Source organism: Cherax quadricarinatus, chromosome 16 (genome assembly GCF_038502225.1).
Source record: "Cherax quadricarinatus isolate ZL_2023a chromosome 16, ASM3850222v1, whole genome shotgun sequence".
NCBI lineage: Eukaryota > Metazoa > Arthropoda > Malacostraca > Decapoda > Parastacidae > Cherax > Cherax quadricarinatus.
The window spans coordinates 49,056,263-49,079,376 of record NC_091307.1 but is presented as its reverse complement, the minus strand read 5'-3'; the positions used below and the strand labels follow the sequence as shown (position 1 = coordinate 49,079,376).

The 23,114-nt window shown below is 40.0% G+C and overlaps 1 protein-coding gene across 1 annotated transcript in view; it reads right to left on the bottom strand.

Annotated features, from left to right (window-relative positions):
* Positions 1-10,782: 10,782 nt before the first annotated feature.
* LOC128688813 (glutamate receptor ionotropic, delta-2-like) overlaps positions 10,783-23,114 on the bottom strand; it is a 44,378-nt gene continuing 32,046 nt past the window's right edge. Inside the window, exons 10-11 of the mRNA XM_070085677.1 lie at positions 11,071-11,200; positions 10,783-10,872 (exon numbers count right to left, since the gene is read on the bottom strand). Coding sequence (XP_069941778.1) covers positions 10,783-10,872; positions 11,071-11,200 — 220 coding nt within the window. The remainder of the gene's footprint in view (positions 10,873-11,070; positions 11,201-23,114) is intronic.

The window sequence follows — 23,114 nt, the reverse complement described above, 5'->3', positions numbered from 1 at the left end:
ACTTCAACCAGTGTGTCAACCATTGCTCTATTACTCTCATCACATTCTTTCCTTGGTCTCCTGCTGTTCTGTTGTGGGTTATACAACACTGTAATTACCAACTTGGGACCTCCACACTGAAGGGTTCCTATTATGCAGTCTCTTGCTTCTCTGTCTCCTCTCTTGTCAAAATCCCATTGGTTTTTGACGAGCAGTGCCACTCCTCCACCCCCTCTATCTTTCCTCAAGATCTGATATCCTATTGGAAATATTGCACCTGTTATCGTTCCCATGAGCTTGGCTTCGGTGAGAGCTATGATGTCTGGTGATGCCTCTTTGATTATCTCATTCCACTCCTCCCACGTATTCGTTATTCCATTAACGTTGGTATACCATATCTTCAGTTTCCTCTCCAGCATTGGGTTCTTGGGGTCTGTGGAGGTGGGGGACCTGGCAGTGTGCTATGAGGTTCTACAGGATAGTGTGGGGTGGGGATTGTAAGCGTGGATTGTGGTTTATATTGGGATAGCGTGTTTGCCTGTGTGGTTCTGAGGGTGGTTTTGTATGTACTTGTACTTTGTGCTCTGCCAGGCTCTGGTTTTCCTTCGCTGACTCTGTTCTTGTCTCTCTTTCTAGCCCCTTTCATTTTCGTGTCTTCTGCAACAGATGCTATCGTTCTGATCATGTTCTGTTGTGATCCAGGAATACCCTTTCGTATGTTAATGATTCCTTCAGCAGTGATTTCTCTTGCAGGATACTGTTTCGCTCCATTTCTGTCTTGAAAATCAGTTTGTCTGATCGATTTTTTCCTATGTGTTTGTGTGTGTGTGTGTGTATGTACTCACCTAGCTGTGGTTGCAGGGGTCGAGGTGCGTATGTGTATGTACTCACCTGTTTGTGGTTGCAGGGGTCGAGACTCAACTCCTGGCCCTGCCTCTTCACTGACCGCTACTGGGTCCTCTCTCTCTCTGCTCCATGAGCTTCATCATACCTCGTCTTAAAACTATGTATGGTTCCTGCCTCCACTAGATCACTTGCCAGACTATTCAACTTCCTGGCAAATCGATGGCTGAAGAAATAATTCCTAACATTCCTTTGACTAATCTGAGTCTTCAACTTCTAATTGTGACCCCTTGTTTCTGTGTCCGATCTCTGGAACATTCTGTCCCTGTCCACCTTATCTATTCCTCACAGTATTTTGTATATCGTTATCATGTCTCCCCTAACCCTTCTTCTTCCAGTGTCGTCAGACCGATTTCTTTTAACCTTTCTTCGTAGGACATTCCCTTTAGCTCTGGAACTAGTCTTGTTGGAAACCTTTTCACTTTTTCTAATTTCTTGATGTTTTAAACCAGCTGTGGGTTCCAAACTGGTGCTGCATACTCCAGTATGGGCCTGACGTATATGGTATACAGAGTCTTGAACGATTTTTTTGCTGAGGTATCAGAACGCTATTCTCAGGTTTGCAATGCGCCCATATACTGTAGCAGTTATCTGGTTTACCTGGAGTTTACCTGGAGAGAGTTCCGGGGGTCAACGCCCCCGCGGCCCGGTCTGTGACCAGGCCTCCTGTTAATGTGTGTTTCCGGAGACGTGCTCGGTGTTATACTCAATCGAAGATCTTTCTCCTTGAGTGAGGTTGCAGGCTTTGGCCACCTCGCCTATACTGTGTCTGAGGTCCTCTTTGCCCTTAACCGATCTTGATGACTATGCATTTGGTGGGGTTAAATTCTACGAGCCAGTTGCTGGACCACGCGTCCAACCCTTGTTTGTGTGTGTGTGTGTGTATTTGTACTCACCTATTTGTGGTTGCAGGGGTCGAGTCATAGCTCCTCTCCCCGCCTCTTCGCTGATTGCTACTAGGTCCTTTACCTCCGTGCTCCATGAGTTTTATCAAACCTCATCTTAAAACTGTGTATTGTTCCCGCCTCCTCTACGTCACTTTCTAGACTGTTCCACTAACTGACAACTCTGTGACTGAAGAAATACTTCCTAACATCCCTTTGACTTATCTGATTCTTCGACTTCCAATTGTGACCCCTTGTTTCTGTGTTCCATCTCTGGAACATCCTGTCTTTGTCGACCTTATCTATTCCACGCAGTATTTTGTATGTCGTTATCATGTCTCTACTAACCCTCGTGTCCTCCAGTGTCGTCAGGCCAATTTCCCTTAACCTTTCTTCGAAGGACATTCCCCTTAGCTCTGGAACCTTGTCACAAAGCTTAGCACTTTCTCTAATTTCTTGACGTGCTTGATCAAGTACGGGTTCCAAACAAGTGCTGCATACTCAAGTATGGGCCTGACGTATACGGTGTACAGTGTCTTGAACGATTCCTTACTAAGGTATCAGAACGCCATTCTCAGGTTTCCCAGGCGCCCATATGCTGCAGCAGCTATTCGCTTGATGTGTGCTTCCGTAGACGTGTTCGGTGTTATACTCACCCCAAGATCTTTCTCCTTGATCGAGGTTTGCAGACTTTCGCCACCTAGCCTATACTCTGTTTGCAGTCTTCTCTGCCTTTCCCCGATCTACATGATTTTGCATTTGGCAGGGTTAAATTCGAGAAGCCAGTTGCTGGACCAGGTGTCCAGTCTGTCCAGGTCTCTTTGAAGTCCTACCTGATTCTCATCTGATTTAATTTTCCTCATTAACTTCACATCATCTGCGTACAGGGACACCTCTGAGTCTATCCCTTCCATCATGTCATTCACATATACCAGAAATAGCACTGGTCCTAGCACCGACCCCTGTGGGACCCCGCTTATCCCAAGCGCCCACTGTGATACCTCATCTCGTACCATGACTCATTGTTACCTTCCTGTCAGGTATTTTCTGATCCATTGCAATTCCCATCCTGTCATATGCACCTGATCCTTTAGCTTCTGCACCAGTCTTCTGTAAGGAACTGTGTAGAAGAAGATGTAATCATCCCTCCCCTCTCTCTCGTATCTTATTCCATTACTTTATCGTGAAGCTCCATTGGGTTTGTGACACAGGATTTGCCTTCCATAAATCCTTGCTGATTGGCGTTTATACTCTTGTTCCGTTCCAGGTGCTCCACCACTCTCCTCCAGATAATCTTCTCCATGACTTTGCATACTATACACGTCAGTGACACTAGTCTACAGTTTAGTGCCCCTTTTCTGTCTCCTTTCTAAAATATGGGTACTACATTTGCCGTCTTCCATACCTCAGGTAGTTACCCACTTTCATGGGATGTGTTGAAGATTGTGGTTTGTGGCACACACAGCATTTCTGCTACCTCTCTAAGGACCTACCGGGAGATGTTGTTTGGTCCCATTGCCTTTGAGGCATCAAGGTCCCTTAGCAGCTTCTTCATCTCCTACTCAGTTGTGTGTATGTCATCAAACACTTTGTATATTCCTTGTTGGCGTCCCCGTCTGTTCTGTCCACCCAGAGTCCTTCCTGTCTCATCTGTAAATACTTCCTTAAATCTCTTGTTGAGCTCCTCACATACCTCTTGATAGCTTCTGGTGAGCTCCCTACCTTCTTTCCTCAGCTTCATCTGCCTGTGTGTGTGTGTGTGTGTGTGTGTGTATGTGTGTGTACATATATATATATATATATATATATATATATATATATATATATATATGTATATATATATATATATATATATATATATATATATATATATATATATATATATGTCGTGCCGAATAGGCAGAACTTGCGATCTTGGCTTAAATAGCAACGTTCATCTTGCCATATAGGACAAGTGAAAGTTTGTGTATGCAATAATTTCGCCAAAATCATTCTGAACCTAACGAAAAAAATATATTTCACTGTGTTTTTTTAGTATTAAATTTCTGTAAACAAATGTAAAATATATTTAGTTGGGTTAGGATAAAATAAATTGTTCTTGTTATAATAGGGTTAGGTAAGTTTTCTAAGATTCTTTTGGTGTAAAACTAAAATTTTTACATTAACATTAATGAAAAAAATATATCTTTAAACGTATAAGAGAAAATTTTAGAAAGAACTTAATTTTTAATGAGTTCTTGCTAATTGACCAGTTTTACATATTCGGCACGACACACACACACACACACACACACACACATATATATATATATATATATATATATATATATATATATATATAGATATATATATATATATATATAAATATATATATATATATATATATTTACATATATATATATATATATATTTACATATATATATATATATTTACATATATATATATATATATTTACATATATATATATATATATATATATATATATATATATATATATATATATATATATATATATATATATATATATATATATATATATATATATATATATATATATATATATATATATATATATATATATATATATATATATATATGTATATATATATATATATATATATATATATATATATATATATGCAATAAGATCACAGTAAACAGGTGATTTCAGAATATGCAAAACAACCACTCTGAAAGAATAGAGAAATTCCAAGCGCTTTCGTGACTACTCACATTATCAAGGAACTATGAAAGTAAAGCATCCAAGTAAGCTATATAAGGGGTCTGGCCAGCACCTCACTATCAGATCCCACAACGGTTAAACACCTGACGCGCGCCGACCCAACTTGGATAGGTCCTTTGCACAACTCACCCACAAACTATTCTACCCAAGAAAATTTAAAAATTATGTGTCCAGTGTATTATTAAATTCTTCCCAAATTCTATTAATTATAAATGGATCTAATTTATATAAACCAAAGGAAATATTCATATTATTGTCAAAACTGCTTTTTATGAAACAAGATTCAATTATATTCCTGTCGACCATGGACTTGCTTGATACTACTTTCTCAACTTTTTGAAAATCAATTGGATGGTTAAAATCTCTTACATGAATAAATAGAGCATTGGAATCTTGTCCAGTTCCAATGCTATATTTATGTTGTTTTAATCTTAGTTCGAGATATTTACCAGTTTGATCGTAATAAACTTTATCGCAAATTTTACAAGGAATCTTATAGACACATCCATCAGCATTTCGGGGGGAATTCTATATCAAAAGTTTTTTTACTGTATCAAGATTTTTGAATACAACTTTAATATTAAAAGTCTTAAGAAGAGAATGCATATCAACCAAGTTTTCATGGTAAGGGAGAACCAACATATTTTTAGTTGAATAAGGCTGGTTGTCCCTTTTTGGATTGTAAAAAGTATTTCTAGCAACTTTAAAAGATTTATCAATTACATTCCTTGGGTATTTTAAATCATTACCTATTTCATAAATTTTGGATATTTCCTCATCTATGAACTCAGGACTACAGATTCGTAAAGCTCTCAAAAACATTGATGACAAAACAGACAGTTTGACTCTATCTTGATGCGAGGAATAATAGTGGACATAGGAACAGTTATTTGTAGGTTTTCTGTAAATTTTAAATTTGAATTCATTATTACTAATAATTAAAACATCTAGAAAAGGCAATGAGTTATTTTCTTCAAACTCAACAGTAAAGTTTATAGAATGGGCTAAGCTATTTAATTTGCCGAGGAAATGGTGTATATCTACAATTTTGGGCATAAGACACAAAATATCATCAACATATCTGAACCATTTAGCTCTATTAGGGAGGATTGTGTTAAGCAACCTTGTTTCAAAAAATTCCATGTATAGGTTACTAAGAACAGGTGAAAGAGGATTTCCCATTGCCATACCAAACTTCTGAGTGTAAAACTTATCATTAAATACAAATTTTGCATCAACAATGCAAAGTTTAATAAGTTTAATGATAGTAGGAACTGGCAATGGTAAATCATAGTTAACGAGTTCTTCAGATAAGAAACTTAATAAATCATCAACAGGAACTTTCGTAAACAAGGAAGTAGCATCAAAACTAACCATGTTAAAATCATTTAAGTCAGTCAAGGAGCTTAATTTATCAACCAAGTCTATGTTGTTTTTAACATTAAAGTTAGAAATTTTGCCAACAATAGGGCTCAAAATATCAACAAGCCATTTGGATAATTTATATGAAACTGACCCTATGGAGCTAGTAATTGGTCTGACTGGATTCCCTGGTTTGTGTGTTTTTATTAGTCCATACATGTAAGGTAAAGATGGATTAGTGGAAGTAAATTGTTTGACTAATTCATCTTTGCCTTTCAGTAGAAGTTTTATTGTTTTATTGAAATTGCTGTTAGCGGTTTCTAGGGGATTTTTCCTAAGTTTAGAATAGGTTTCAGTATCATCTAAGAGATTATTCATTTTTTCTTGGTAATCATTTTCTTTCATAATTACTATTGCTATTTTGTCTGCTTTAGTAAGGCGCAAATTTTTATTGTTATTAAGTGTATCATAAGACTTAAAGAATCTTTGAGGGCAACTGGGAATGTTTGGTTTTAACATAGAGCTATATACCATTCCTTTACTAATATTAATTTCATCAGAGGATAAATCAGAAAATTTTTCAAAGTGGTCTTCTTTGCCCTTCCCCGATGTCCATGATTTTGCATTTGGCGGGGATAAATTCGACGAGAGAGTTTCTGATCCTCGCGTCCAGCCCGTCTGGGTATCTTTGTAGTCCTGCCTGATCCTCATCTGATTTCTTTCTCCTCACTAACTTCACATCATCTGCGCACAGGGACACTTCTGAGTCTATCCTTTCCATCATATTATTCACATATACCAAAAATAGCACTGGTCCTAGGACTGACCCCTGGGGGACCCCCGCTAGTAACAGGCGCCCATTGTGATACCTCATCAGGTACCATGACTCTTTGTTGCCTCCATGTCAGGTGTTCTCTGATCCATTACAGTGCCCTTCCTGTTATACTTGCCTGACCCTCTATCCTCTGCACTAATCTCCTGTGCGGAACTGAGTCGAAGGCGTTCTTGCAGTCCAAGAAAATGCAATCAACCCACCCCTCTCTCTCCTATTTTACTTCTGTTACCGTTTATATATGTGTGTGTGTGTGTGTGTGTGTGTACTCACCTAGTTGTACTCACCTAGTTGACGTTGCGGGGGTCGAGTCCGAGCTCCTGGCCCCGCCTCTTCACTGATCGCTACTAGGTCACTCTCCCTGAACCGTGAGCTTTATCATACTTCTGCGTGCGTGTGTGTGTGTGTGTGTGTGTGTGTGTGTGTGTGTGTGTGTGTGTGTGTGTGTGTGTGTGTGTGTGTGTGTGGATATCATACATCACGGAGGTGAACAAGACTGGACGCAGGCAATAATTGATTTCCTGGGCGTGAATCATAAATGCCGAAGCTTTTTTTACCACAAATCCGTCAATTTTCAAAAAATGAATTAATGATTCCTGGCAGCTCATGCCGATTCAAAGCAAGAATTCTTTTGACAAAGCACACTTATGAATAATAGCAATAATTGCAAAACGATAACCTAGTTTATTACATTTTTTCAGATTCATTCACAGTAATGGTGTAGACGAGTTCTACTTTTTCGTTGGTTTGGATAGTGGGAAGTGGTCTCATATTTCTTGACAGTTATGGTGTCTGCGATAAGAGGAGAAAGTTTACGGAATGCTTATATTTAATGTTCTGTCTAAAATTATCTTTTATACGTTCAAAGATATATTTTTTTTTAAATTTATGGTAATGTAAAAATTAATAATTTAGAACCTATAAGAACCTTAGAGAAGTTACCTAACCTTATTATAACATGCACAGTTTAATTTATCCTGATCCAAGACTTGAGCATACAACTGCCACGAGTGTCCTCGCAACATGAAACAAGCCTAATTCGCTTGGCTTATGTTGCCTGTAAGATCGATGGCTCAGTTGGTAAGGTGACATGTACATTGTGTGGCCTCTTGAGGCGGGACAATGTGTCGCGGGGTCGAATCCTGGCCAGCCGCAGTTTGGTAAATGATTCGAAATCACTTGTATCGTGGTTTCATTCATTTTACCTATTCGTGCTGAATAGGTAAAACTTGCGATGCTGGCTTAAATAGCCTCTCCACATATATAGTGGTTGTGGAGGCTAGTACACCAAACGGGGAGAAGAATAAAATTAGCTATGAGGCACCCACACCATCATATGTTCTCGGATCGAGGTAAAACACCTAGCTCTTCTGGGTGCGTGCTCATTGTAGGAATGGATGGTCCTGTGGGTTAGATTTTCGTGTGATTTCGTGTGATTATCGCTCACCATGAGGTGGGCCAAAACGACATGGGCTCGAGTCCTCGGCTATTCACAGTGTTGTTATTGATCAAATACCACTTGTTCGTGGTTACAATAATATACGTATGGAGGGAAGGCGGGGTAGCGATCGGCCTAGGAAGGGTTGGAGGGAGGGGGTAAAGGAAGTTTTGTGTGCGAGGGGCTTGGACTTCCAGCAAGCATGCGTGAGCGTGTTTGATAGGAGTGAATGGAGACAAATGGTTTTTAATACCTGACATGCTGTTGGAGTGTGAGCAAAGTAACATTTAGGAAGGTATTCAGGGAAACCTGCAAGCCGGACTTGAGTCCTGCAGATGGGAAGTACAGTGTCTGCACTCTGATGGAGGTGTGTTAAGCAGAGGTATGATAAAGCTCACGGTTCAGGGAGAGTGACCTAGTAGCGACCAGTGAAGAGGCGGGGCCAGGAGCTTCGACTCGACCCCTGCAACCTCAACTAGGTGAGTGCAACTAGGTGACTACACACACACACATACACACACACACATACACACACACACACACACACACACACACACACACACACACACACACACACACACACACACACACACACACACACACACACACACACACACACATACACACACACACATACACACACACACATACACACACACACATACACACACACATACACACACACACATACACACACACACATACACACACACACATACACACACACACATACACACACACACATACACACACACACACACACATATATATATATATATATATATATATATATATATATATATATATATATATATATATATATATATATATATATATATATATATATATATATATATATATATACATATGAGTGAGGAAGAGTCAGTTGTGAGTGTGTGGGAGAAGTTCGTGATGCAGTGGGTAGAATGAAAGGGGGTAAGGCAGCTGGGATTGATGGGATAAAGATAGAAATGTTAAAAGCAGGAGGGGATATAGTTTTGGAGTAGTTGATGCTATTATTTAATAAATGTATGGAAGAGGGTAAGATACCTAGGGATTGGCAGAGAGCATGCATAGTTCTTTTGTATATAGGCAAAGGGGTCAAAAGAGAGTGCAAAAATTATAGGGGAATAAGTCTGTTGAGTATACCTGGTAAAGTGTATGGTAGAGTTATTATTGAAAGAATTAAGAGTAAGACAGAGAATAGGATAGCAGATGAACAAGGAGGCTTTAGGAAAGGTAGGGGGTGTGTGGACCAGGTGTTTACAGTGAAACATATAAGTGAACAGTATTTAGATAAGGGTGAAGTGGTTTTTGTGGCATTTATTGATTTAGAAAAGGCATATGACAGGGTGGATAGGGGGCAATGTGGCAAATGTTGCAGGTGTATGGTATAGGAGGTAGGTTACTGAAACGTCCGTATGCCCCCGGATGGCGGCTCAACAGCTAGCTGTGTGCTGGCTGCGCCATTCTTGTAGGGTTCAATGGTCCTGATTGGCTGTAAGTCTACGTATAAGTCCCATCCACTGTATTATGATGCTAAATCGTCAATTATTATCTTAGAAAGAATAATACAATAAATACACGAAAAAAAACGGAAAAAAATAAAAATTGACGACAGGTGAGCACACCTGCCGCGGGTGGTGACGTCACACTAGGTGTTTTATATGACTATAATTCCTTGTAGGAATGTCGTAGAACAATGATTCTGGTACCATTGTGTTGCCAGAGAGTTAAGCTATTTTTCTATATGATTAACTCAATTTGTGACTTTTTCGACAAAATTTTTTTCGTTCGCGCTGAGCCCGCTCTATTTACCCCTTAAAGCTATGTATGGATCCTGCCTCCACTACATCGCTTCCCAAACTATTCCACTTCCTGACTACTCTGTGGCTGAAGAAATACTTCCTAACATCCCTGTGAATCATCTGTGTCTTCAACTTCCAACTGTGTCCTCTTGTTGCTGTGTCCCATCTCTGGAACATCCTGTCTTTGTCCACCTTGTCAATTCCTCTCAGTATTTTGTATGTCGTTATCATATCCCTCCTATCTCTCCTATCCTCCAGTGTCGTCAGGTTGATTTCCCTTAACCTCTCCTCGTAGGGCATACCTCTTATCTCTGGAACTAGTATTGTTGCAAACCTTTGCACTTTCTATAGTTTCTTTACGTGCTTGGCTAGGTGTGGGTTCCAAACTGGTGCCGCATACTCCAATATGGGCCTAACGTACACGGTGTACAGGGTCCTGAACGATTCCTTATTAAGATGTCGGGTTGCTGTTTTTAGGTTTGCTAGGCGCCCATATGCTGCAGCAGTTATTTGGTTGATGTGCGCTTCAGGAGATGTGCCTGGTGTTATACTCACCCCAAGATCTTTTCCTTGAGCGAGGTTTGTAGTCTCTTGCCCCCTAGACTGTACTCCGTTTGCGGTCTTCTTTGCCATTCCCCAATCTTCATGACTTTGCACTTGATTGTGTGTATGTGTGTGTGTGTGTGTGTGTGTGTGTGTGTGTGTGTGTGTCTATAGTAGAAATAGGTCCATTAAAAGTGTCAAATTGTCTTTCTAATCTTCATTTATCATTTTTTCATTGAAGTTGAAATTATTAATGTTTCCAGATAGCTTGCATTGTTATGTAAGATTTTCAAGGTAATATGAAGAAGTTGGTGACGATCTCCAGGCAGAAAATGACTGTGCTGAGAATCAGTCCACCTCCGAGGATAACAAACATTCCCTGGAAAGGAAACCACATATACATTAGTATATCATTACTATATTAGCATTAATATAACAATACTTGTTATATTATAACGATACTTGTTATATGATTAGTATATTAGTATTAATATATAAAAATACTTGCTATATTAATGAATATCAATTCTTGTTAAAAATTTTCAGTGTCAGAAAACACACACATAAGATAGATCACCCAGATATTGTTGAGAGAGAGAGACGAGCTGACAGTGATCTTGGTGGGAGGATGCTCACACGATGTAGAATTAGGGAGGCTGATTTTCAGCCACTGGTAATACAGCCCGGCTTCCGTCATTGACAGAATCCTATAGGAAAAAGAGTGTTAGCACATTTTGCAGATATACACATATCTTTTTCAGTATCTGTTAGTTTGTTCATATATCTGAGTGATTAATATATATTAATTAACATTAATATATATATATATGTATATATATGTATATGTATGTATATATATATGTATATATGTATATGCATATGTATATATATATGTGTATATATGTATGCGAGGGTCTTGGCAAGAGGCGTGGAGTTAAAAGATAAAGAATCACACACAAAGTGGGAGTTGTCACAGCTGCTCTTTGCTGATGACACTGTGCTCTTGGGAGATTCTGAAGAGAAGTTGCAGAGACTGGTGGATGAATTTGGTAGAGTGTGCAAAAGAAGAAAATTAAAGGTGAATACAGGAAAGAGTAAGGTTATGAGGATAACAAAAAGATTAGGTGATGAAAGATTGAATATCAGATTGGAGGGAGAGAGTATGGAGGAGGTGAACGTATTCAGATATTTGGGAGTGGACGTGTCAGCGGATGGGTCTATGAAAGATGAGGTGAATCATAGAATTGATGAGGGAAAAAGAGTGAGTGGTGCACTTAGGAGTCTGTGGAGACAAAGAACTTTGTCCTTGGAGGCAAAGAGGGGAATGTATGAGAGTATAGTTTTACCAACGCTCTTATATGGGTTTGAAGCATGGGTGATGAATGTTGCAGCGAGGAGAAGGCTGGAGGCAGTGGAGATGTCATGTCTGAGGGCAATGTGTGGTGTGAATATAATGCAGAGAATTCGTAGTTTGGAAGTTAGGAGGAGGTGCGGGATTACCAAAACTGTTGTCCACAGGGCTGAGGAAGGGTTGTTGAGGTGGTTCGGACATGTAGAGAGAATGGAGCGAAACAGAATGACTTCAAGAGTGTATCAGTCTGTAGTGGAAGGAAGGCGGGGTAGGGGTCGGCCTAGGAAAGGTTGGAGGGAGGGGGTAAAGGAGGTTTTGTGTGCGAGGGGCTTGAACTTCCAGCAGGCATGCGTGAGCGTGTTTGATAGGAGTGAATGGAGACAAATGGTTTTTAATACTTGACGTGCTGTTGGAGTGTGAGCAAAGTAATATTTATGAAGGGATTCAGGGAAACCGGCAGGCCGGACTTGAGTCCTGGAGATGGGGAGTACAGTGCCTGCACTCTGAAGGAGGGGTGTTAATGTTGCAGTTTAAAAACTGTAGTGTAAAGCACCCTTCTGGCAAGACAGTGAATGATGGTGAAAGTTTTTCTTTTTCGGGCCACCCTGCCTTGGTGGGAATCGGCCAGTGTGATAATAAAATATATATATATATATATATATATATATATATATATATATATATATATATATATATATATATATATATATATATATATATATATATATATGTATATATATATATATATATATATATATATATATATATATATATATATATATATATATATATATATATATATATATATATATATATATATATATATATATATATATATATATATATATATATATATATATATATATATATATATATATATATATATATATATATATATATATATATATATATATATATATATATATATATATATATATATATTATGAAATATGGCACAGAAGATTTAAGAGATACATTGTTGATATAAAGGTGGCATATACGGTACATGTTGTTACGTATGTATCACCGATTATAAGGCGAAAATCTCATCCAGCTCCAAAGAGCTGGGGCGTGTGCCCAAAATGCAGCATGCATTACCCCTTTCAACAGCCGCACTGAGCCGCTGGAACAGAAAACTAGCTGCCCTGGGATCCCTAGTTACCCTGATGAGTCTTTTTCCCAGCTCCTTAAGGAAATTAGATGCACTCTTTCCCCATGAGCCAAGGGTCTCTGAGCCTATGGGAACAAACATATAATGATGGGCAAGTTCTCCATATTTTCTAGACTTTTGGGACTCCCTAAAGCTGGCAGCTGCCCCTTCTTCCTCCCTGGTGTATTGGAGATAGGTATCAGCCAAGGTAGATGCACATGTATAGTCCCACACCACCTGCTTCCCATCTGTCCAGGCTTGAAGGGTGATACCATCTGGACGCTTCTGGCTGCCGTCAGATCTGCATAGTTGGGGTGGCTCCCTTACTGCTGGGCATCCAGCTGTTGTGAGGCTCCTCTTGATAATGTTATTAACCTCCTCATGTCTTGCAATCTTTCCCTCGGATTTACGGCACACAAGACCATGGTACCCGAATCGGTCTGCTGCTTCACTGCCACAAATACACCTGTGTTCGTCGAGAATAGGGGCGGCAAGTCGAAGGGCAACACCGTTGCGGATGGTCTGTGGGTCGAGGCGTGTGCCAAGGCCGGAGTTGGGAACAGCCAACAGAAAGTCCCCAGCATGAGGGGCTCTCACTGCCAGGAGGCGGGCTCTATCCTTCCCTGACACACTCTGAAGCATCGTTGAGGCTATATTTTCCACTATTGGACCATCCCAGTGCGATTGTTTGTAGTTGTTGGGGGAAGCAGGTCTGGTTTCTGAGCCCGTTAGATTATCCCAGATCATTGCTCCGTCAATGAATTTTTGGTCCTGGGCTCCAATCTTGTCCCTAAGATGTTCAGGGGGAATCGCTGCTACAAGCTCTCTGGATGCAATACACGAGGACAGAAAAGCAGGTAACGCAATCTGTGATGACTTGCGGACACCAATGCCTCCTAGTCTGACTGGAAGTGTAGCTTGGTTCCACTGCCCGTCTTCTAGAGTAAGGTTAAGTACTTTCGTAAAAATCTGCCTCAGAATACTGTCATATTCGTGCAGTATAGGGTTATCATATGAAGGTGCACATCTTAGGAAATATGTCAACCTGGGCAAACTCAAGCACTTTGTGAGAAGGTACAAGGCATCGTGGGTGTCCAGATTGCCTATTCGTTGTTCCATTCTCCTTAACTCTTCCAATTTCTTCCTGAGAATTGTGTCAATGGCATTGCTTCCCAGAGGTGCTCCTAGCAAGACACTATTTGTGGGGGCAATGACTGCTGCTCCTGGTAGTTTTGATCTCACTGCATTTATCACTTGTTGACTGACTGAGATGATTTCACATTTGGATGGATTCAGGATGAGACCCATTTCCTGTCCCCGTGTCATTACCTGTGTAAGGTCATGTAGGAGGGACTCTTTTGTACCTGCTAGTGTGCCATCATCTAGGAACCAAATGTTTAGCTCGCTGGTCAGTCTGACTGTGATTTCCCTAACTGCTATACAGAAGAGAAATGGTGCAAGAGGATCTCCTTATTGGACACCCTCCGATGATGTAATTTCATGCTCTCCAAAGAGAAGCATTGATTCCTTGCTATACCCGGCTGAAACAAAAGGGAAGAGACCAGGGAAATGTTCTTGTACTGCTGCTAATACCACGTCTCTTTTCAGGAGATTGAACGCATTCTTGAAATCTAATTTTACCACTGCAATGTCCTCAGGCAGGTTGTTGATATACGCCCTTGTTGCATGAACCGCTGCTTCACTTCCTTGAGAGACCCCAAAGCCAAGCTGGTTTGGTTGAAGCATCATGGCTGCCTGTGCACGAATACTTCTGACAGCAGCTTTGGATAGGAGGCGGCGTAAGGTGTTGCCTACTGCAATTGGCCGAATTCCTCCATCCTTCTTTTTAAGTGCACAAAGTGTTGCACCAAAAAAGAAAGGTCTAATTTCATCAGGGATCAGACCAGCCAAGGAACTGTTGACGAACCTTGTGATCTCTGAAAGCAGTGTCTCTGCAATTTCCCCAATAACTGGATTAACCATTTCCTTTAAATGCTGTGGCCTTATTCCAGTGTAACCCCCAGCAGAGCCAGATGGGAACGACATTATTGTTTTTGTAAATGTCTGAGTCTTCCACTATCGATGGTTCCATAGTGGGGACAGAGGTGTTGGAACTGTTGGTGCCACTGGTTTTCCTGGCAGGGTGCTTTCCTCTAAGTGCTTCAGCCGTGTCAGCATCCCTGGGAGCAACTGTATCTTCACTGGTAATAATTCTTATTGCCCCCACTGTGTTGCCCTCTTCAATTTTCTTGCTCACCTGGACTCTTACTTTTTCACTGTCAGTAGAGTGAGTGGGGGTTCTGCCTCTCCCTTTTTTGTGTTGACGGGGAAGGCGAATGAGGTTATCAACTCTAGGAAAATCTCTTAAGGATTTAATTATCATGGAGGCTAGCCTCTTTCCCCTTCTTTCCGGCACAGCTAAGCAGACATTGCCAAAAAGTAGCAAGTTGTGCCATGCCTTGATGGTTGGTGGAGCATTTAAGATAGTGGAACCATCGTTTACTTTTTTCAGGAGGTCTGTAAGTTTCCCAGCTGCGTGTGGACGGGCTGCTTTGGGAATATGTGTGAGTGTCCTGGTACCTGTTGCTTTAATTGCTTCCAAGAGATTGTCTGATGAGATGAAATCTGTTGGTGAGGGTTCAGGTGCCTGAGGTGGCTCTGGATCATCACTTTCCACAGGAGGACATCCTGAACCAGGGCAACTACCGTGCTTGCGGAGGAAACCATTCGAGTTGAGACAACGAAGCTGTAAGCATGACCGACACTTGCCTCTCCTAGTATTGCCAACCGTGCCATTTCCCTGGCTGCTTGCTTCCTCCTGGTTGGCATCCATCTGCTAGACTAGACAATAGGAGTGGAATATGACATGCTGGGTGGGTATGGTGCGTGGAAGGTAGTGAACTTGACCGTGGTGGCCTGGTGGAGTTTGAGGGGCTGGGAGGGGAAGGAGAAAACTTCCCCTGGGAATTAGGTGGGGGAGGCGCAGGTTGTTGAGTGGGGTTATCCCGGGAAGTACAATACACATGGACTTGCGCACTATATATTGTTCACACTGTCTTACAATACACAATAACTTTATTTGTTTCCCATGTACACTATGAACAATGTGGGTATGGGCACTGCTGAACCAATGTGTTCACTCACCATCTAGTTACACATCCAGTTACACATCCCGCCCTCTTCCACCCACCCCCGTGACGTGGGGGTGGATGCACTGACTGGTCACTCCCTCGTTAACATTAATTTCACATTGTTTTTCCATAACATATGCCTCTAAATAGTCCATGCATCGACACAATCATTTCCAAGTTAACTGGAAGCATGGTGCATGGTGCTGGATATACATGTTTTTATAAGAGCTTTTCGAGGTTTATATGTACGATAATCTTGGCCGGTACTCATACACAGTGTAGGCCTTGTACTCCCCCACCCCTCCACTGGCCGTCTTCCTCACTACCACCCCTCACCAACATTTACAAACTGCACAACACTTCCACAATTTACCTTGAAATGGTGCACTGAAATGTCTTCTCGCTTCACTGGAATCTTCCCAGAATATTCACAATAAGTCCTGTTGAGTCTTAACCTGGTCAGCCTCGTTGATCCGGAGTTAAGAACATAAGAACATAAGAACATAAGAACGAAGGAACACTGCAGAAGGCCTACTGGCCCATGCGAGGCAGGTCCAAGTCTCCTACCGGCTTAAGCCAATGCACCCAACCTAGTCAGGTCAGGTCACATTGACTTAAGGGAGGAACACGGCAACCGACCAGTTAGCACAAGCTATCAGGTCTAACTCACACCCACCCACATCTACTCATGTATTTATCCAACCTATTTTTAAAGCTACACAACGTTCTGGCCTCTATAACGGTACTTGGGAGTTTGTTCCACTCATCCACATCCACAAACCAGTACTTTCCTATATCCTTCCTGAATCTGAATTTTTCCAACTTAAAACCATTGCTGCGAGTCCTGTCTAGGCTAGATATTTTCAGCACACTATTTACATCCCCTTTATTTATTCCTGTCTTCCACTTATACACCTCAATCATATCCCCCCTAATTCTACGTCTTTCTAGAGAGTGCAGTTTCAGGGCCCTTAGTCTATCCTCATAGGGAAGGTTTCTGATACATGGGATCATCTTTGTCATCCTCCTTTGTACATTTTCCAGAGAATTTATATCCATTCTGTAATACGGTGACCAAAACTGTGCAGCATAATCTAAATGAGGCCTAACCAAGGATGTATAGAGTTGAAGAACAACCTGAGGACTCCTATTATTTATGCTTCTTGATATGAAGCCAAGGATTCTATTAGCTTTATTGCAAACACTTATGCACTGTTGTCTTGGTTTCAGATTACTGCTAACCAGAACTCCTAAATCTTTTTCGCAATCCGTAATATTAAGATCTACATTATTTAGTTTATATGTGGCATGGTTATTGTCCTGTCCAACATTTAGAACTTTGCATTTGTCTATATTAAACTGCATCTGCCACTTCTCCGACCACTGCATCAGTCTATTCAAATCTTCCTGGAGTGCTCGAATGTCCTCGTCAGAATGAATTCGACGGCCTATTTTGGTGTCATCTTCAAACTTGCCGATGTCGCTCTTTATGCCCTCATCTATATCGTTTACGTAGATTGTGAACAGCAGGGGGCCCAACACTGACCCCTGTGGAACACCGCTCGTGACGCTTCCCCACTCTGATTTCTCCCCATTTATGCAAACTCTCTGCTGCCTATTTGTCAACCATGCCTCTATCCAGGAAAAAATTTCTCCTCCTATTCCATGTGCTTTAATTTTCCTCAATAGTCTCTGATGTGGGACCCTGTCAAAAGCCTTACTGAAGTCCATATACACAATATCATATTCATTACCATGATCTACCTCCTCAAATACCTTAGTGAAAAAAGTTAATAAATTCGTAAGGCAGGAACGCCCCTTTGTAAAACCATGCTGAGATTCGTTGATTAATTTATGCTTTTCAAGGTGGCTACGAACTGCCTCGGCAATTATTGATTCCATAAATTTTCCCACTATGGAGGTTAGGCTTATTGGTCTATAGTTCGAAGCTAAGGACCTGTCACCTGTTTTGAAAATAGGTATCACATTTGCCATTTTCCACTTATCTGGCACCATGCCAGTTTGTAGTGATATGTTGAAAAGATTAGCCAAAGGTGTGCTAAGCTTCTCTTTACATTCCTTTAGAACCCTTGCATACAGTTCATCAGGGCCTGGGGATTTGTTAGGTTTTAATTTATCTATTTGCCTAAGGACCATGTCACTTGTGACCCTAATAGTGCACAGTTTATTATCGTCCTGTTCTACATAATTTATCATTACTGGAATATCGCTGGTATCCTCCTGTGTAAAAACTGAGAGGAAGTATGTGTTAAAAATTCTACACATTTCCTTATCACTGTCAGTGAGCTGACCCGAGGAACTTTTGAGTGGGCCTATCTTGTCCCTGATCTTACTTCTGTATACCGGAAAGAATCCTTTTGGGTTAGTCTTCGATTCTCTTGCAACTTTAACCTCATAATCTCTTTTTGCTTTTCTAATTCCCTTTTTTATTTCTCTCTTTAACTGAATATATCGATTTCTTAATTGCCCCTCTCCTCTTTTGATTTGCCTATATATGCCTCTCTTTTGACCAATCAGATATTTTAATCTATTGTTCATCCATTTAGGATCATTTTTGTTTGATCTGATTTCCCTATTTGGAACATAATTTGACTGAGCAGCTAGAACTATGCCCTGGAAAGCATCATATCGGCAACCATCACCACCTACCTGACCCTTAGTCAGGTCATTCCAGTTCAGCCCACCTAAGTAATTTTTCAGTCCTATGAAATCAGCCAAGCGAAAGTCAGGGACGGAGACTTGATTGCCATTATTAGGGGAATTCCATGATATATTAAAACTGAGTGATTTGTGATCACTCTCCCCAAGCTCATCATTAACCTCAAGATTATTAATTAGTGTTTCCCTACTGGCAAGAACCAAGTCAAGGAGGTTATTTCCCCTAGTTGGCTCTGTCACAAACTGTTTTAAAAAACAATCCTGGATCGTATCAAGAAAGTCACCCGACTCTAAATTTCCTGTCAAATTGCTCCAGTCAATCTGTCTATAGTTGAAATCTCCCATTAGCACAACATTTTCGTATGTAGATGCCTTACGAATTTCGTCCCATAGAAGTTTACTGCACTCCCTATCAAGATTTGGGGCCCTGTAAATCACACCCAAAATTAGTTTTTCTCGGCCCTCGAGAAGCTGTAACCAAACAGATTCAGTGGCTGACGCTTCTAATTTAATATCTTGTCTAACACAACAATTTAAATTGTCTCTGACATACATCGCTACTCCACCACCTTTCCTGTTGACCCTGTCAGTGTGGAATAATTTATAGCCTTGTATGTGACATTCAGAGGGCATCTCTCTATCTTTCAGATTGAGCCAGGTCTCTGTTATAGCAATAATATCTATGTTTCCTGCACTTGCAATTAATCTTAGCTCATCTATCTTATTTCTAACACTCCTGCTATTAGTATAGTAAACCTTAAGGGAGCTAGTCCCTTGCTGCCCTCTGCTGTCCCCCTTTGTTTGCTGACCTGTTCTATTGTCTTTATTTATAACTTCATGCTGAATGCCTTTTATACATTTACTGTTTCCAACCCTAGTGTTGCAACCTGCTTGTTTCCCACACACACCCATACCTCTATCTTCCATCAGTTTAAAATCATAGGCATTTCACCAATGGCCTTCTCAATCGAGTCTGCAAGTGCTACCACCCCTGCCCCAGAGAGATGTACCCCATCCCTTGCATACATATCATGTTTGCCATAAAAGTTGTTCCAGTTGTCAATGAATGGGATTGCAAGTTCCTTGCAGTATCTGTCTAGCCAGCAATTTACACCAATTGCCCTAGACAACCATTCATTTCCTACTCCCCTTCTAGGCAAGATGCTACATATGATTGGGATCCCTCCCTTAGACTTAATGAAATCTATAGCTGCCCTGTACTTATCTAGCAGCTCTTCTCTCCTACCCTTCCCAATATCATTTCCACCAGCACTGAGACAGATAATGGGCTTGTTCCCATTACCTGACATGATATTATCCAGCCTGTTGACAATGTCCCCAACACCAGCTCCAGGGAAGCACACTCTATCTCTCATCTTCTTATTCCTATTACAAAAAGCACGGTCAATATATCTTACCTGAGAGTCACCAACCACAAGAATGCGCTTACCTTCATTAGCAGGGGCAGTAGTACCCTTACCTTCACTGGCCACTGAAGTACATTCATCCTGGAGAACAGAGAAGCGATTTCCTACCTTCAGATCTTCACTCTTAACTTTCCTTACTCTGATGCGCCTCCCATTACTGTGAACAACTCGCCACTTGTAGCAGGTGCTGGGCTGCACCTCACTGCTGGTAGCCGTTGCTACCTCCCCAACTACAGCCTCCTCACAGCGAGAGACAGACTGCACCTCACTGCCAGAAGTCTCATTCCCCACAACTCCAGCCACCTCACACTCTCTCCCAGACCCATTGAGGTGGACCTTCAGCCTCCTAATCTCCTCCTGGAGAAGCAAGACCTCCTCCTTCAACTCTCCAACCTCAGTTTTTAAAACACTGCAGAGTTATAATTGAAAATCCCGCAGCTAGCCCGCCACACGTCTTGCCATGCCAGCGCATGTATATATATATATATATATATATATATATATATATATATATATATATATATATATATATATATATATATATATATATATATATATATATATACATATATATATATATATATATATATATATATATATATATACATATATATATATACATATATATATATAAATATATAATATATATATATATACATATATATATATATACATATATAATATATATATATATATACACACATATATATATATATAATATATATATATATATACACACATATATATATATATATATATATATATATATATATATATATATATATATATATATATATATATATATATATACATATATATAATATATATATATATATATATATATATATATATATATATATATATATATATATATATATATATATATATATATATATATATATATATATATATATATATATATATATATGTATATGTATGTATGTATGTATCAACATACCTGTATGTGAATAACTACAGTTCCTTTTGGAGTGGCAAGAAGACCTTGCATTTCATTTCTTTTATTAGAATTAAGAAATTTTTGTGAACATAAAATCAGTGTCAGAGGGTTGGCTTGTGGATATACCATGGTCAGGCCTGGGTTGGAGGGGTTTGTTAGGGGAGGACATTGTGGAGGAAACGGAAAAGAAGGTCTGGGAGAAACTGGTGAGTGAGTCTTCCTTCACTCATACATATACACACATCGTGCAAACTTGTTCTGGTAATACAGTGAGTGTTTACTTTTTTTCCTCTCTCTTTGGGGTTTACCATATGTTGTGTATAGTGGTGTGTTGTTGAAAGTGGTAGACTGTGTATAGTACTGTGTTGTTTATACTGATGTGATGTGTAATAATGTGAGCGGGCAGGTGTGACTCAGCCAGCTAGGCCTGCCTTCTCTGTGTTTCACTTCCACTCCTTCCACAAGCCCTCACTTCCCATTTAGGCTGTGAGACAGTCAACCATATCTGGGACTACACTCTTCCACACTTTCTTCCTCCTCCACCATTAGCAACCCTTGGAAAAAAAAACACGGTATGGGCGAGGCTCGAACTCACGGCTAATGAGTCAAAAAATTCCAGGCCAGTGTGTAAGCCACTGGACCAGCAGGCTACAATAAGATTCATCTAACTACGTATATTGTAACCAGCTGGCTAAGTGGCTTATGTACTCTCCTTGAGTTTTAAGACTCTCTTGCCCTTAGTTCGAGTCCCACACGTACCGTGATTTATTTACAATTGTGTTATTACGATTTCAACAGTCATCTGTGGAATGTGCCTTCACTCACACAGGTCATTTTTCCCTCCAGCCTGTCAAACTTGAAATAGCTTTGATACCCAGTCAACTGATTTTCACAATGCCGAGAAAGTTGTGTGAGGAATAGGAACAGCTAGTACAAATTTTATGGGCAAACGAGTAGTTATCCGTCAAACTATTCAGGGTTTGTAACTGTCAGCATCCCTACCATCCCTGGAGTTTTCCTAGTAGCTTGGTAAGCCAGTACCGTCACTCTACTTCTGACTATCCTACATGTAAGAAATCCACTAGATTGCACACTGTATTAATTTACCTGCATTTCCTTAGGTTTAATGTGGCTACTCGTAAGTTTCAATGCCATAACCCAGTTGCCTTCTATTTTTTTCTGCCCGTAGGACTAGAATTGGGTCTCTCTATTTTGCAGACCATTTGGGTCTGTCTGTATAATAAGACTCTCAGTGATAGTGTTTTTTGACCAAAGTTCCCATCCAATCGTATGATTGAGGTACAATTCTGATGTTCTGGCCGACTCCACTAGCCTCCACCTCACCTAGTTGCCTATCAGAAAATCGTATGAACATATGATACAGTCGTCGTGGTCAACTCTATTGTCCTCATCACTTTAGTAGTACAAGGAAATCTGGTCGAAACATCTACGTCTTCGTCTGTATCCTCGAGGTTATCTACAGAGCTTCCAAGCTAGCAGTAAGTTATCCGTTGAAGCTTTGATCATCGCAATTTTTTTTTCAATTCGGATTCAGTCAGTTTATTTAACTTCATATTTTTCTATTTATTATTTTAATAAACACATTTTTTTCTCAAACTTCATAAACTCCTTGATTGTCAATTGAATTGATATTATAAGAAAACTATAAGTGAATTAAGCTTCACAAAAAATAGTTTTGATTTTAAAATAAATAATTGTGGGTTATACAAATTAGATTCATTTAAAATTAATAAAATTTGGGAATAATTTAAACTGTAAATGATAGGTCCTTGAAGCTCCCAGCGCATCATACTTGAACTGGTATTATGTAATAGATGAGGCGACATGCAATCCTAATAAGCCTTCTATTTTTACTTATCTTTGATAATGTAAGAAATCACGAAAGCAGTTGAATGTTCATTATT